General features: G+C 40.7%; 1 protein-coding gene across 3 annotated transcripts in view; it reads left to right on the top strand.

The window, feature by feature from the left end:
* Positions 1-9782, top strand: part of LOC117289595 (chromodomain-helicase-DNA-binding protein 8-like) — a 43893-nt gene extending 34111 nt beyond the window's left edge. For all 3 annotated transcript variants that reach the window (XM_033770792.1, XM_033770793.1, XM_033770794.1), the window contains exons 30-40: positions 899-1020; positions 1551-1627; positions 2397-2611; positions 3165-3381; positions 3780-4602; positions 5130-5415; positions 5629-5885; positions 6938-7013; positions 7234-7412; positions 7990-8235; positions 8952-9782. In XM_033770792.1, coding sequence (XP_033626683.1) covers positions 899-1020; positions 1551-1627; positions 2397-2611; positions 3165-3381; positions 3780-4602; positions 5130-5415; positions 5629-5885; positions 6938-7013; positions 7234-7412; positions 7990-8235; positions 8952-9605 — 3152 coding nt within the window. In that variant the 3' untranslated portion in view covers positions 9606-9782. The remainder of the gene's footprint in view (positions 1-898; positions 1021-1550; positions 1628-2396; positions 2612-3164; positions 3382-3779; positions 4603-5129; positions 5416-5628; positions 5886-6937; positions 7014-7233; positions 7413-7989; positions 8236-8951) is intronic.
* The last annotated feature ends 4120 nt before the right edge of the window (positions 9783-13902 follow it).

Here is a 13902-nt window from a genome sequence, read left to right as displayed (position 1 = left end):
CTGCTTACCGCCAAGTTCACCATTCTGGGCTAACTGGGCAAACACCTTATTTCTACGCTAGCTGTGTAAGTGAAGAATGCCTAGTAATGTGGAGGACACAATGCATACAAGCCAAAACTCCCAGCTAACTGTGAAATACGCTTCACGTAATGACATAATTCCCTGCTTTGTCAAGCGTCGATTCAGAGCCGTGAAATTGGACAGGCTTTTCACATTGTATTGATGCTGCGTCTACAGCTGTACAGCTGGGGTTAGGAAGCAGCTGGAGTCTGATGAATCAGGGATTGAAGATTCCAATTGGCCCAATTCTATAGAGCTGCTTAACAATCGATTTTGTGCTTACTGTACGATTTTTTTTTTATATCGCTGCTAACCGCAAGCAAACTAAAACTAAAAGGCATTCCCACCTTCCGTTGCTTACCGCACGAAAATGAATGGCATCACAATGCAATTCCATGGTGAACGTGCAAGCTGGCCGCCAAATTTTCTTGCTAACCTGTGAAATATATTTACACCTTGGCAAATATTTCTGCTACAGTAAGCACAAAAGATTGCTTACCGTTAAGCAGCTCTATGAAATTGGGCCCTGCAGCCCCAGATGGCAATTGAGCCAAGTATTTTTATGTGCTTTTGGGGGGGGGTTTTGGTTTTTTTTTTAATGCAAGTTGCCTGACACAAGGCCTGAAGGCCACTTCAAGGTGTGGGCTACAATTATTTTTTCCAGAGGCCATTACCACCTACTCCTAGGGCTGAAACAGGGTTACCCCTTTCACAATCCATACGAATGTAGGCTTGGGTATCTTCAATTCGAAGCCTAGCTGGTAGAGCAGAAAGCACTACCTCCCCTTATATATTATCTCCAGTCAGGACTCATTCTCTTTACATATTTTATTGGTAGTTATACCCGGTAAGCTGCCGTTCCCACTGGCGCCTGATGTGAACACCCGACTCAGGCGACTTGTAGCGGCATATCAGCGGAACCATAAAAGACAACAGCAGAAGCAAGCCAAGAGAGCACGGGTAGGTTAAAACTCAATCCTGGGTAGGTTAAAACTCAATCCTGGGTAGGGTAAAACTCAATCCTGGGTAGGTTAAAACTCAATCCTGGGTAGGTTAAAAATCAATCCTGAGTAGGTTAAAACTCAATCCTGGGTAGGTTAAAACTCAATCCGGGGTAGGTTAAAACTCAATCTTGGGTTGGTTAAAACTCAATCCGGGGTAGGTTAAAACTCAATCCAGGGGTCGGTGTCACAAGATAGCCATAACTTAGGACTAGTCCTAAGAGCTATTGAAAAGGGTAAATCCTAAAGTCTTAACTCGAGATAAGACTAGTCATAACTCTTTGTGAAATTCACCCCTGGATTAATTACCTTGATTCTGTCACTTTTGCCTGTACCCATCACTACTGAAATCTTTCAGAATCCACTGCATGGTAGTTCCTGCTTTTGATTGATTTATATTTAGCCTGTTCAAGTTGCACGGTGAACCGACTGATTGTCCTGTTACACATAATTAATGAGTGTTATTTGTGTATGTGCTTTCCTCGACAGCGTGAGATGGTGAAGCAAGTCAGATTTGAAGAGCAGTTGAGACAAAGACAACTTAAGAAACAAGAGAATGCACAGAAGTAAGTACCCTTCATCCTCAGCACTTCGTTTAACTGCATAATATTACTCGGTCTTGTTAGGACCTAATTAATTTGACAAACTTGGGCATCATTGTCAAAGGTTTTTCTGAGATTGATTTGCGCTTGTACTAAAACAAGATGTAAGCTTACATGCTTTGTCACTCGACGCAAGTTTAACAGGCAACCTGGAGGCAACCTGTTCCAGCAGGCTTACTATTTGTTCAACTTTGCCGAAGGGCCTTAGAACAAACCGTTGCTTTTGGCGCTCTGTAAATGACCTTTCGATTGATTGATTGAATTCTGTGCAAATGCAGGTCAATCAAGATACATTCTCCTGCCAGTGTGTTTCCTCCCCCAATAAAATTATGAGAATATATCAATATGAATTTAAGATTGGATGTTTACTTGAATTGGTTGCCTGTACACTGCTTCATGTTACATGGTCATGTTATGGTTGAAGATAGTTTCTTGATTTAAATAGAATCTTTGTAATTATTGTTCTTAATATTTGGTTGAAGTTAAATCTAATGGTTTATATGAATATATATTTGTCCTCTTCTTGAAATTTTTAAAAATCAAACTTGCTGTAGTATTTTTGACTTGATTCGTACTTGACAGGTTTTGTACACAACAGTTAATATTTTGGAACACCATTTTGGAACAACTCTTTTCATGGAAGGGCCATTTATTTTACAGCCACAAGACCTTAATTTAACTGCTGCCAACATGACTTCCTGTAACTCTCCCCCATCTCTTGATTCATCCGCAGATGGTCGCGGCGCGAGGAAGCCGATTTCTATCGCGTCCTGGCCACATTCGGTGTGGAACAGGACGCGATGACAGGTAAATACGACTGGTCCAACTTCCGCAAGGTGGCCAAGTTGGAACGGAAGTACGACCATCGGCTGCTAGAGTACTATCAACACTTCAGAGCGATGTGTCTCAGGAAATGCAAGAGAGAAGAAGAGATACCTCAGGAGTTTGGTGGGTCCAGTTTCTTTCAAAATTTTCCTTTGAACAAATTTTACCAACTTGTTTCCCACTCGGGTAGTATGTCTGTGACATTTTTTTTTTCAGGGTGTGGGGGGGGGGGGGCACCAATTAAGCAAAACATATTTCTCATCGGTGTGAGCAATGTAAAAATATAATGCATGCAGCAATATTTAAAGAAAAAAGGTTGATACTTTAATTTGTTCTTACTTTGAATGTGGTTGGCCTTGGACAAGTCAGGAAAGCTGTAATTAAATTTGCCTGTACGGTCTTTTAAAGCCTACGCCTTGTGTACATTTGTAGGTCACTCTTGTTATTGATAAAAAAAAGTTCCTACCATTTTTTTTACAAGGACCAAATATCATGCATGTTTTTGAAGAAAAAAAATAGTTTCTGCATCTGTTCCATTTTGTTTTCTTGTTTATGGCATTCAGTTTGTGTTGATATTCCCAGACACCTTTTTTCAATGTATGCTCCAACTTTCAAATTGATTATCTAAAACCTTTTTTCTCCCTTTCTGCTGTGCGTTGTATTTGGGAACCCCCAGGCTCGATGCCCCTTCCAGACTTCACCATCGAAGAGATCTCGGAGGAGCGGGCCAACAAGGTACTTCACCGCATCGACCTCCTCCTTAAGGTGCGCAATGAAGCCTGCCCTCATCCAGAGATGGAGATACGCATGCGCCACTGCAGGAAGAGCCTGGAGCTACCCGATTGGTGGGAGGTCGGAGTTCATGACCGGGATCTGCTCATTGGTGTCGCCAGGTATGTAAACACAGAATGTTCATTTCTAAAAACTAAGCTTGTTTGCATTATCAGAGATGAGGAATTTCTGACTTCTATGTGAAGTTGAACTTTTGCAGTCAGGCTGATGAAGAAAATCTGCTGTTAATTTCTCCATATTTAAAGTGCTGAGGACACTGTTTCTAAAAGCTCTGTAGAATGTAAACCCAGGGGTTGCAAAAAGGTTGAAATGCCACCAAAGTGCAGGGAGTTAATTAGAGTCAACCCTAATCTTGGCATGGGGTGAGGTTTGCGATCTTGTAGACACATAGTAGATGAGTAAAATTATAAAACTGCTGTCAACCCACTGTAAGATTAATGTCGAGGATCTTTGGGTTTACTTTTCACCAACTTTATAAAAACTATCTGATTGTTCACAGATATGGAATCAATCGCATGGAGTCACAGCAGCAGATGCTGGTCGACCCCGATCTGTCTTTCAAGGATCTCAAGGAGAAGTACCCACTCATGGTACCCGTACCCGTCCCCCTCCCTCCACCCGTAAAGGTCCCCTCGGGAGGCCCTGGCCTACCCTCTTCCCAAGAAGGGGACAGAACTAAGAGCACGACTCCTCGCCCAGAGGATGATGAGTTAAGAACTAGTGAAGAGAGGAGGGAGGATGTGAACGATAGGGAGAGCGTCTCCAGTTCACCGGGAAAATCTGGAGGAAACCGTGAGGGTGCGGGGGACTCTGGAAAGCAGATGGAGTCTGATGAATCGGGGATCGAGGATAGCGCAAATGAATATTTATCTCAGGAAAGGAGCTTCAAGGAGAGTCCGTCGATGACGATGGGCGACTCGCAAGACGTTTCAATGGCTCAGGATGAAAACGAGTGTCAGGATACTGGAGACTGCAGTACTATGTTAGATCAGGAAGACGAACCAGACCGTGAAACAGTAGAGGAACCAGACTGTGGGCAGGCTGTGTCAAGCAGTGTGAAAGAGAAACCAGACTATGCCGAAGACGAGCCGGACTCTGCTCCGTCCAGAAATATCCTTGACTCGAGCTTTGAGCAGGAAAGAACTAGTCTCCCGAGCAGCAGTCGTGCCTTGGATGTCAGAGAGGAAGAGGATATGGACTGTGCCAGTCCGACGCATCATGCGGCTGGGGAAGAGTCTAGCCAGGGCCAGGGGTCAGAGTTTCCCGATTCATCGTCAGTAGCTACCAATATGACGTATGCATTTCTTATGAAGTGGCCTAAGGTAGGCTTGGGTTTTTATGTTTTACTTTTCTCGAAAGTTTCATGAAAACACCTACTTAGCTCAGGGCCCAATTTCATAAAAGTGTCGAGCAGAAAATACTCCAAGAAAAATGTCTTTGTTAACCAAAAATTGAGTCGAGCACCAGCCACAACAATACAAACTTAATTGATGTGGGTTGGTTACCTGTTTCTGCTGAGCAATACTATTCTGTGCTAAGCAAGATTGTGTGCTTATAGGCTTTTTGAAATTGGGTTCGGGTCAATGAGGTTAAAGGTGCATGTTGTGAACTTCTATGCAAATCACAAGTGCCTCTCACTACATTGCTTTCCTTTGGTCTCAGTTTAAGCTTGTTTCACCATATACAAGAACACATGTATATATATTCCTCTATAACCAAAACGAGGCGATGGGCGCAGCCACTGCAAGTGATGGGGGACGTGCGCCCATAGCCTCATTTGGGGTAAGAAATATGATGTCATGCATAAATATCAAGAGAGGCGTACTATTAATTTTCCATAAAATCCCAGGACCGAGTTATCGTCCACCGTCTGGAGAACATCTGCCACTGCGTCCTGAAGAACTGTTGGCCGGGCCGCCGTCAGAATCACCACGCCCAGCAAGCCGCCCTTCTCAAGCACCCCTACGACTCAGACCACAAGGACTACGCCCATCCAGGGGGGCCTGAAGCCCTGTGGGACCCTAACATTGTACCCCCCGAGCATAATTACGCTGGGATGGCGGATGGATTGCTGGCCCTGGTCCACCAGAGAAAGCGCAAGAGGAAACGGAGAGTGGATCTTGGCGGGGAGAAAGGTAAATATGAAGGGGCATCCATAAAACCCTGGCCAATAATAGAGGAAAGCAAATTTAAACAGATGGTTACTCGAGGTTAGCCTCAAGGTTTTGTTTATATATCTCTGTTTTCTGGGGTTACCTCAGGATTATGATGGATGATGTTAAATGGTCAGTCAGTAGGAGGGTTAATCCTAAGTTTAATCATTTTACTGCTTTGTGTCCCAAACACAGACCCCCATCACCCATCCATGCAAGGCAAGGGTGGTAGCTTGGAATCACCCCTAGATCTCTCCCAAGGGTCATCGCGCTACCAGGACCCGGACGCCCAGCCGGAGGGTGGAGCCGAGGGGAGACCCGGCAGCCACGGCAGGGCTGTAGACCCCAACAGGAGACCCTCGGTAGAGGAGATGAGGAGGAAGAAGAAGAAGGCTTACTTGAAGGTCAAGATGAAGACGATGCACGGGATGGGAGCAGCGATGAGAGGCGAGGTAAGGATGTCTGTCAGGAGGGTGCTGTTAATTTATGATGTTCTTCCTAACTGTGTACAGAACTAACTGTACAGAATGACATAATATTTGCCTTGTCTCAACTTTTTGGAAATATCTTTATTGACAGACTTTTACATTTTCTTCTACAATCTAGTCTTCTTATTTAATGTCTGTTTTGTAATTCTCTTTTGTGTGTATCTTTAGTCTTATTTTTATTGAATTTGTTGATAGAAGTAAAATAATAACATATGATTGGAAGATTTCCTTTTTTGGGGGGAGCTGTGAAGCAAGTGTGAGACCTATGTAATAACCAATTTCTGTTCGTCTGTCCGTCCACCTGTTCTAGTTTCTATGTAAAATACTGCATGGAAAGCAGAAAAAAAACACTTCAACATTTATCAGTTTTCAAAACCAAAAAAATGCTGATTGCAGGGCTGAAATTGTACACTGGACCCAAGGCTGGCAGTTTTTATGTTGGGCCAGTATGTAAGCTCTTGACCCGACAAGTCTGGTAGGACAAGTCTTGTGTTTTTCAAATGAATAATAGTATCTCACTCTGTCCCGTGTTATATCATGTTCAAATGTAGAAGTTGAGTCGAGTCTGATAAAATACTAATATTTAGTAATGAAGTATACTTAATAGTAAATGCACTCAGTATGTTCTTAGGTAATGGTCTCTTACATTTCTTAGTTCTTGTTTAAATAAAAACGGTTAAATGTATGTTCATTTTGGTTTTTACTCATACAGTATACATGTTAGGAAGTTTTATTCTGGTCAAGTAAAACAAGTACTGAGCTAGTAAACGTTTTGAGCAACAGGCCCTCTGGTCTTGAGGATTATTCCTCCATTTCATGCCTTGTTACTGTAATTGAATCACATCTCTATACTGTCGTTTAACCATTTAGCTCATTAATATCAGATTAGGCTTACAATAAATAGTTACTCTCTAATATATGTAGGTCTACCACTCTAGGTAGGAAGATAATCAAACATGTTGTAAGACTGATTTTGTTTGCACTATATCAAAATATTGTCCCTTCAATTTTTCCAGGGTGAACAAATGCAAACAGGTGCTGTGAAAAAAAAGAGGAAAGCACGCCATTTGAATCTAGCCAACTTTAAAGACGGTAAGTTGTGACATGCTTGCAATTTTTCAGCTGATCAGCGTTTTTCTCCTTTTTTGCGCAAAAAAATACTGAAATCACTGTATGAAGTTAATGTGCTAGTATGTCGTTATTTTGTTTTGGGGTGTTTTATTTTTTCAAAAACAAAGTTTCAAGTCAACTATTAAGACTAATCTGAGCCAATATTTCAATCCTTTTTTTTTCTCTTTCTTTTTTCATACAGACGACCACGTGCCAGTGATCAACCGTAAGACAGGTGAGAAGTTATCGGGGCCGGCGGCACCGCTCAAGAAGGACCTGATGATGTGGCTCTCTGCCAATACAGACTTCATCATTCAAAGTCATTCACATTCAGCTCTTGGTGCTAGGGTTAACTCTGCTGGAAATCCAACAGCCTTGGAGGTAAGGTCCTTCCTAGATTTTCTCGTCTCATTGTTTTTTATGAAATTTTCTGATCTTTGATTTTTTTTTATTTTTTTTTATTTTTTTTTTTTTATTATATTCTTTGATTTTTTTCCCTGTTTTTTTTTCACATCTGATACCTTTCACTTATTTAAACCCTATTATGCACTATTTATTAAAGTGACAAATTGATCAGATAGACTTATTCAATAATATTTGATTTTTGCAAACTGCAAAAAAAATGAGACATAATAGCACCCTCTGGAGTTCTCTTTCCCATTATGAAAACTGGGTCTCCGTGCGCCGATCTTTTCCCAACACTTCACTGCTTTTTTGAGGAATTTAAACCAGTCGCTAGCGACATCAAAGAGTTACCCACTCCATGGTCAGAAAGTAGTATACCCCTTCAATAAAGAGATTTATGATAAAAGGCATAATCATTTTTACGCAAAGTAAGGTTATAGGTTAAAAGCATGGCCTAAATAGATAGGAAAAAAATCCTAAATTGTATCTTTACTTGATTGTAAACTGAGACACTTAAAAAACAATGTTGTGCCTTCTTCGTCTCATTGTATAGGATTCCCAGGAGAATCCCCAAGGTAATGCAGCAGACGCCAAACCCAAACGTAGACGTCTCAGGAATCCGGCTAAGCTAGACCTGACTAAGGTGACCGGTGAGGAGAGGGTCGGGATCGTAGAGAAGGAGTCTGGCCGTAAGCTGTCGGCCAAGCTGGTCCCGATGCTGAAGAACCTAGCAGATTGGTTGCATAAACACCCAGGCTACTATGTGGCATCAGAGTGGGCAGAGGTGGTTAAAATCAAGGTTGGTTCTTGTCACGGCTTGGAAACTTTACATTGTTAACAAAATTTAGTCACACTGTTTGATAAAAATTTGAATTGGTCTAAGTCACCTGTATCATTATACACCGTATAAAGCTGCAGTTATAGCGATTTGTTTATGTCCCATTTAGTTTCAAACTAAACTGTGTACAGACCTTTGAAATGTTCACAGAACTAACTGTCTACATGTGTGTACAGTGTTGGTGCATTTACTACCTGACAGTTTGTTGGTCTCCAGTCACCGATTTGAAAGAGTTAAACCTGTGTTCTAGTAGGTTTTGATGTATTGCATAATAATAATAATAATAATAATAATAATAATAATAATAATAATAATAATAATAATAATAATAATAATAATAATAATAATAATAATAATAATAATAATAATAATAATAATAATAATAATAATAATAATAATAATAATAATAATAATAATAATAAGACTTGTAATGCGCACATATCCACCCTGCTGGGTACTGTTATACTGAACAAACATCGAATGTCCAAGTTGTTAAGTGATTCTAAAGAACTCAATAATAACACAATATACTGATATTAAATGCTTTTAGATGCTATGGGATTATTGGTTGGTAGGCTTAGAGCAGTTACTTTGTAGGATTATGTATGATTTAAGTTTAAATGTGAATTCCCCTTGTTCATGTTGATCATGTGTTCTTAATCTTCTCGCCTCCCCAGGGTTACCTTCCAGCCGATCAGTACAATCGCATCATGCCCCAAATGGCCAAGACAACCTCCCCTGCAATCCAGCCTGCCGTCTACACCGCAGTACTCCCTGCACAATCCACCCAACCATTCTCTCCGAACCACCTCGCAACCTCCGCCGATCTCAGCAACAAAGTCTCCATGCAGATTGGCGCAGGCTCACTGGGAGGCCTTGCCCTGTCTGGGTATCCAACCCTAGGGTTGGGTAACCTCCCGATAGGCGTGGCGCCCATAGCGAGCCTTGCCGGGCTGCAACCGGCAACAAATCAGAAGGGCCACGTTAAGGAAAAGTCCAAGAAACGGAAGAACATTGCACCAAGAAAAATCCTCTCAGCTGATCAGCCCGTTATTGCCATGACCACGCCGGCCTCCCTGGCGGGGATTTCCCCTTTCTTGCTGCCCAGTACGGCGGGGATGTACTACTCGCCGTTCCTGGCGACCCAGGGGCTTGTACCGACGTCGGTACCCATGGATATTGCAAATGTCAACGGAGCTGGGGTGACTCTGAACCCAGCCTTGGACCCACAACTAGGGCCGGAGATTCAGGTTGATGAAATGGAAGAGATGGATGCGGAGGTAGTGGAGCAGGATGCTGAGGAATCAGGAGGAGACAGTGACTTGGAGTAAGGTTCAACCAAGAGTAAAAGTTTACCCTGACTCTTAGGAAGCTGACACAACCATCTACAAAATATCTGACTGTCTTGTTCAATCAGGAACAGGGCCTAATGTCATAAAGCCTGTAAGCAAAGAAACTTGCCAAGCACAACAACAAATCTTGCTTAATGGCAGTGGACACTATTGGTAACTACTCAAAATAATTATTAGCATGAAACCTTACATGGTATAAGAGTAATGGGGAGAGGTTGATAGTATAAAACATTGTGAGAAACGGCTCCCTCTGAAGTGACGTAGTTTTCGAGAAAGAAGTAATTTTCCAGGAATTTGATATCAAGACCTCCGATTTAAAATTTGAGGTCTCAAAATCAAGCATCTGAAAGCACACAACTTTGTGTGACAACTTTCATAGTAATCTCGCATCTTCGACGACCAATTGACTTCAAATTTTCACAGGTTTGTTATTTTGTGCAAATGTTGAGGTACACCAAGTGAGAAGACTGGTCTTTGACAATTACCAAAAGTGTTCACTGTCTTTAACAGAGACTAGTTACCAGCCAATTCCATTAAGTTTTACATTGTTGCAACTGGTGCCCACTCATTTTTTTGCCTAGCAAAGAAATTTGATAAGAAGAAGTGTTCTCTGCTTAACAGCTTTATGAATTTGAGCCCAGGTGTTGAGAGTACCGGATATGTTTCTCACATGGTCTCTCACGGGAGGAAGATTCCGTTACTCAGGAAAAGAGGCCTTGGCCCTGAAGAAATTAGAATTCAGGCCAATCAGATTCAGCTTGTAGTTCATCCATGTTTAGTGAGAATATTGACTAAGGCCGTGTTCGAAACGACGACTTCGGCTACAGCTACGTCTAGATCAGTGCGTCTTCCAGTGTTGAAGAATAGGCAGACGCGCGCGATCTAGCCGTAGCTGTAGCCAAAGTCGCCGTTTCGGACACGGCCTAACACTCTGAAGAGAATACTGTTCCTGCCATGGATAGTTCTTTCAAATTAGTAGATTTCAAAAAAATCTGCTAAGCAGATTGCTGAAAATTTGCTTAGCATGTTTCTAAGAAAAGTGCTTAGCAGATTTTTTTTAAAAACCTGCTTTGCTTAGCAGATTGCTGAACATCTGTTTTCAAGTGACGGAGTTGCCAAACAATTAGAAATAACATTACAGTGATGCATTCTAGCCGACATAGCAAACAGTCATCTCCTTGTTTTCCTGTAAAAACACACACAGGGTGAATTCATACGACTGTTGTATGCCTCCTAATTTTTTCTGAAGAGTTATCAAATTTAACCCATAGAGAAAATAATAATTTGTAACTCATTTGCAAATGAATTTGAAAATAAATGAAATTTTTTCTATTAAAGATATTTATTTGTGTCGCCGCTGATGCCAAATAAGGAGTAGGTATTGAGAAAGAAATAGGTCATACTTATTTATTTGTACAGTCTAACTGTAAAGAAAAGAAATACAGGAAAAATCTGCAGTGATTGTGAAATACTATTTGGCTTTATGCAGGGTGTTTGTACTTTTTACTTTGAAGGACTTCTTATGTTTCTTATGAGAATTAAAGGCAGTGGATCTGACACTATTGGTAATTACTCAAAATATTTATTAGCATAAAACCTTACTTGGTACATGTGGTAACAAGTAATGGGGAGAGGTTGGTAGTATAAAACATTGTGAGAAATAGCTCCCTCTGAAGTGAAGTAGTTTTTCGAGAAAGAAGTAATTTTCCATGAAATTGATTTCTTTGAGGTATCGCAATCAAGCATATGAAAGCACACAACTTCGTTTTTCAGTATTTGACAAATTTTCACAGGGTTGTTATTGTATGCATATGTTGAGATACAGCAAGTGAGAAGACTAGTCTTTGACAATTAATTTACCAACAGTGTCCAGAGTCTTTAAGCCAACATTTAAAAAATAATTGATCTGTGGTTCTAATTCGCTTCAAGTTGGAGCTGTACACATCAAATTGTGCCAATTCTTTACACAGATACCCTATTTTGAGTATGGAAATAAATGATACACCGAGTTGATTTATGAAACCTTTACTTTTTGCATATTATAATGTTTTTGACAGAAACTGTTTATTTGTGGGATATTTGTTTGTTGCTTTAAATTTTGATAGGAGGTAGGAAATGGTTTCTTTTGTCTTGGGGTTGTTGTTGTTTTTACTATAAAAAAAAACAACTTATTGTTTGACTCGTAAAAAAGCGTACCAGGTTATACTGAAATTTCAGAACTCTGACTTTTTTTATGATTGCCTTTTGGCCAAGGGGGCACCCTGGGCACTTGTTTTGTATGCCATTCTGCAATAACATATCATTTGGTGAAAGCACCCACAGAGTTAACCCTCCTACTATCTTACCATTCAATATAATCCACCTTGTCTTAGAATAATGAGTAAACTATGCTGGCCTGCAATATGACACCAGGACTGCATCTGCATTGTACACAGTCAAGCCTCCTTTTGTCTGACATACATGTATCAATATCATCCAATGCGGTGTTGAAAGAAATGATCTTGAACAATAAAATGGTCAGGTTTTTGTTATCGAAAGCTTTGGGTCTGCAGTAGATGACATAATTACAGGACTTATTGGTATACACAAAGTGTTAATTATTTGATGATGATAATAATAATAATAATCAAAGCCTTGTATGGCGCCTGTATCTGCCAAAGCAGGTGCTCATCCCTTGCTCAAAACACCTGCACTCTAGTCGTCAGCTGAGCTCCAAGTGCACTGCTCGCGATACCTAATAAAAAGTTGTAGTCATTATGCTTTTTGGTAAAATTCACATGTCCATATCTAAATAATGTCAAAGGCAATGATTACTAAAATAAAAAGTTGATCCCTAAGCTGCCTCTCCACAGGATGTATATTAAATGTTGAGGGAATCCCTGGCTATACAGCAGTTGCAGATTGAACGGCTTCTGTGACTGGCAACCCCTAACAAAGATATTGACTAAAATAGCAAAACCGCTAACATTAGTGCTAAATAGCTGATTTGGTGGAGCGACGCTACAATTCAAATCCCGCTCGAGTAAACTTTTCTTTGCTCAACCCCAAATTATTTATTATTGATGCCGAAATCATCGTGCAGCATTTGAGTATTGACATGAATTTGGGAGAAGTATTTGAGCTGATTGTAGACACTGTACATAATCATAATGAGACCGAGATGTCAAATAGAATAATATGGTTTGAACATTTTTGTGGAGTTTTGTTTTATAAATAAAATACAGTACATTTAAGAGACTTGAAGTATATAAAAATGGATTAAAACTAAGATTATAAACCTACTCAACTTTTGACTGCTTTTTTTGTGTGTGTTGGCACTCGAGTGCACTCCCTCTAACCTTTGATGAGAAGCCATGGTCCATTAACATAGCTCTGCCTACCGCCAAATTCTTCACGAATGCAATCATCATTCGTTGCTTTCAGGGCAAGCGCAAAGTTTCTGCGCTAGTAGTGTAGGTGAACACTGGTAGCATACATGCAAAACATTTCCCTGCTAACCTGTGACATGACGTAAACGAAGAATTCCCTGCTTCTAAAGCACAGATTCTTTGTTTACGGTAAGCAGCAATTAAGCTCAGTTCAAATCCTGTAATTGACAGCAGTTACTGCTTGTACATGTTGTATGTTACATGTACATGTAAATTTTCCAATAGTGTCCACTGCCTTTAAAAAGGCAGTGGACACTATTGGAAATTGTCAAAGACTAGCCTTCACAGTTGGTGTATCTCAACATATGCATAAAATTACAAACCTGTGAAAATTTGAGCTCAATCGGTCATCGAAGTTGTGAGATAATAGTGAAAGAAAAATAACCCTTGTCACACGAAGTTGTGTGCGTTTAGATGGTTGATTTCGAGACCTCAAGTTCTAAATATGAGGTGACGACATCAAATTTGTGGAAAATGACTTCTTTCTCAAAAACTATGGCACTTCAGAGGTAGCCGTTTCTCACAATGTTTTATACCATCAACCACTCCCCATACTCGTCACCTAGAAAGGTTTTATGCCAATAATTATTTTGAGTAATTACCAATAGTGTCCACTGCATTTAAGGGTACTTTTGGCTGAGCAGTATAGGGTACCAGACCCAAAGCTCTTTTGTTGTCGGCCGGCAAGAGAGTATGGGGTTCAAATATGGGTATATAGACACTTGTGCCCCTGAGCACGATGTTTTACCGTAATTGCTTTGTAATAAGTTGGGAAAGTAGGCTCCTACTCTTAGTTGATTGTAGGCTACCCATGCCTACATCCCGTTGCAACCCCGTTTCAGCCCCAG

The sequence above is a fragment of the Asterias rubens genome, chromosome 4 (genome assembly GCF_902459465.1).
Source record: "Asterias rubens chromosome 4, eAstRub1.3, whole genome shotgun sequence".
NCBI lineage: Eukaryota > Metazoa > Echinodermata > Asteroidea > Forcipulatida > Asteriidae > Asterias > Asterias rubens.
This window is presented reverse-complemented; position numbering and strand designations above follow the sequence as displayed.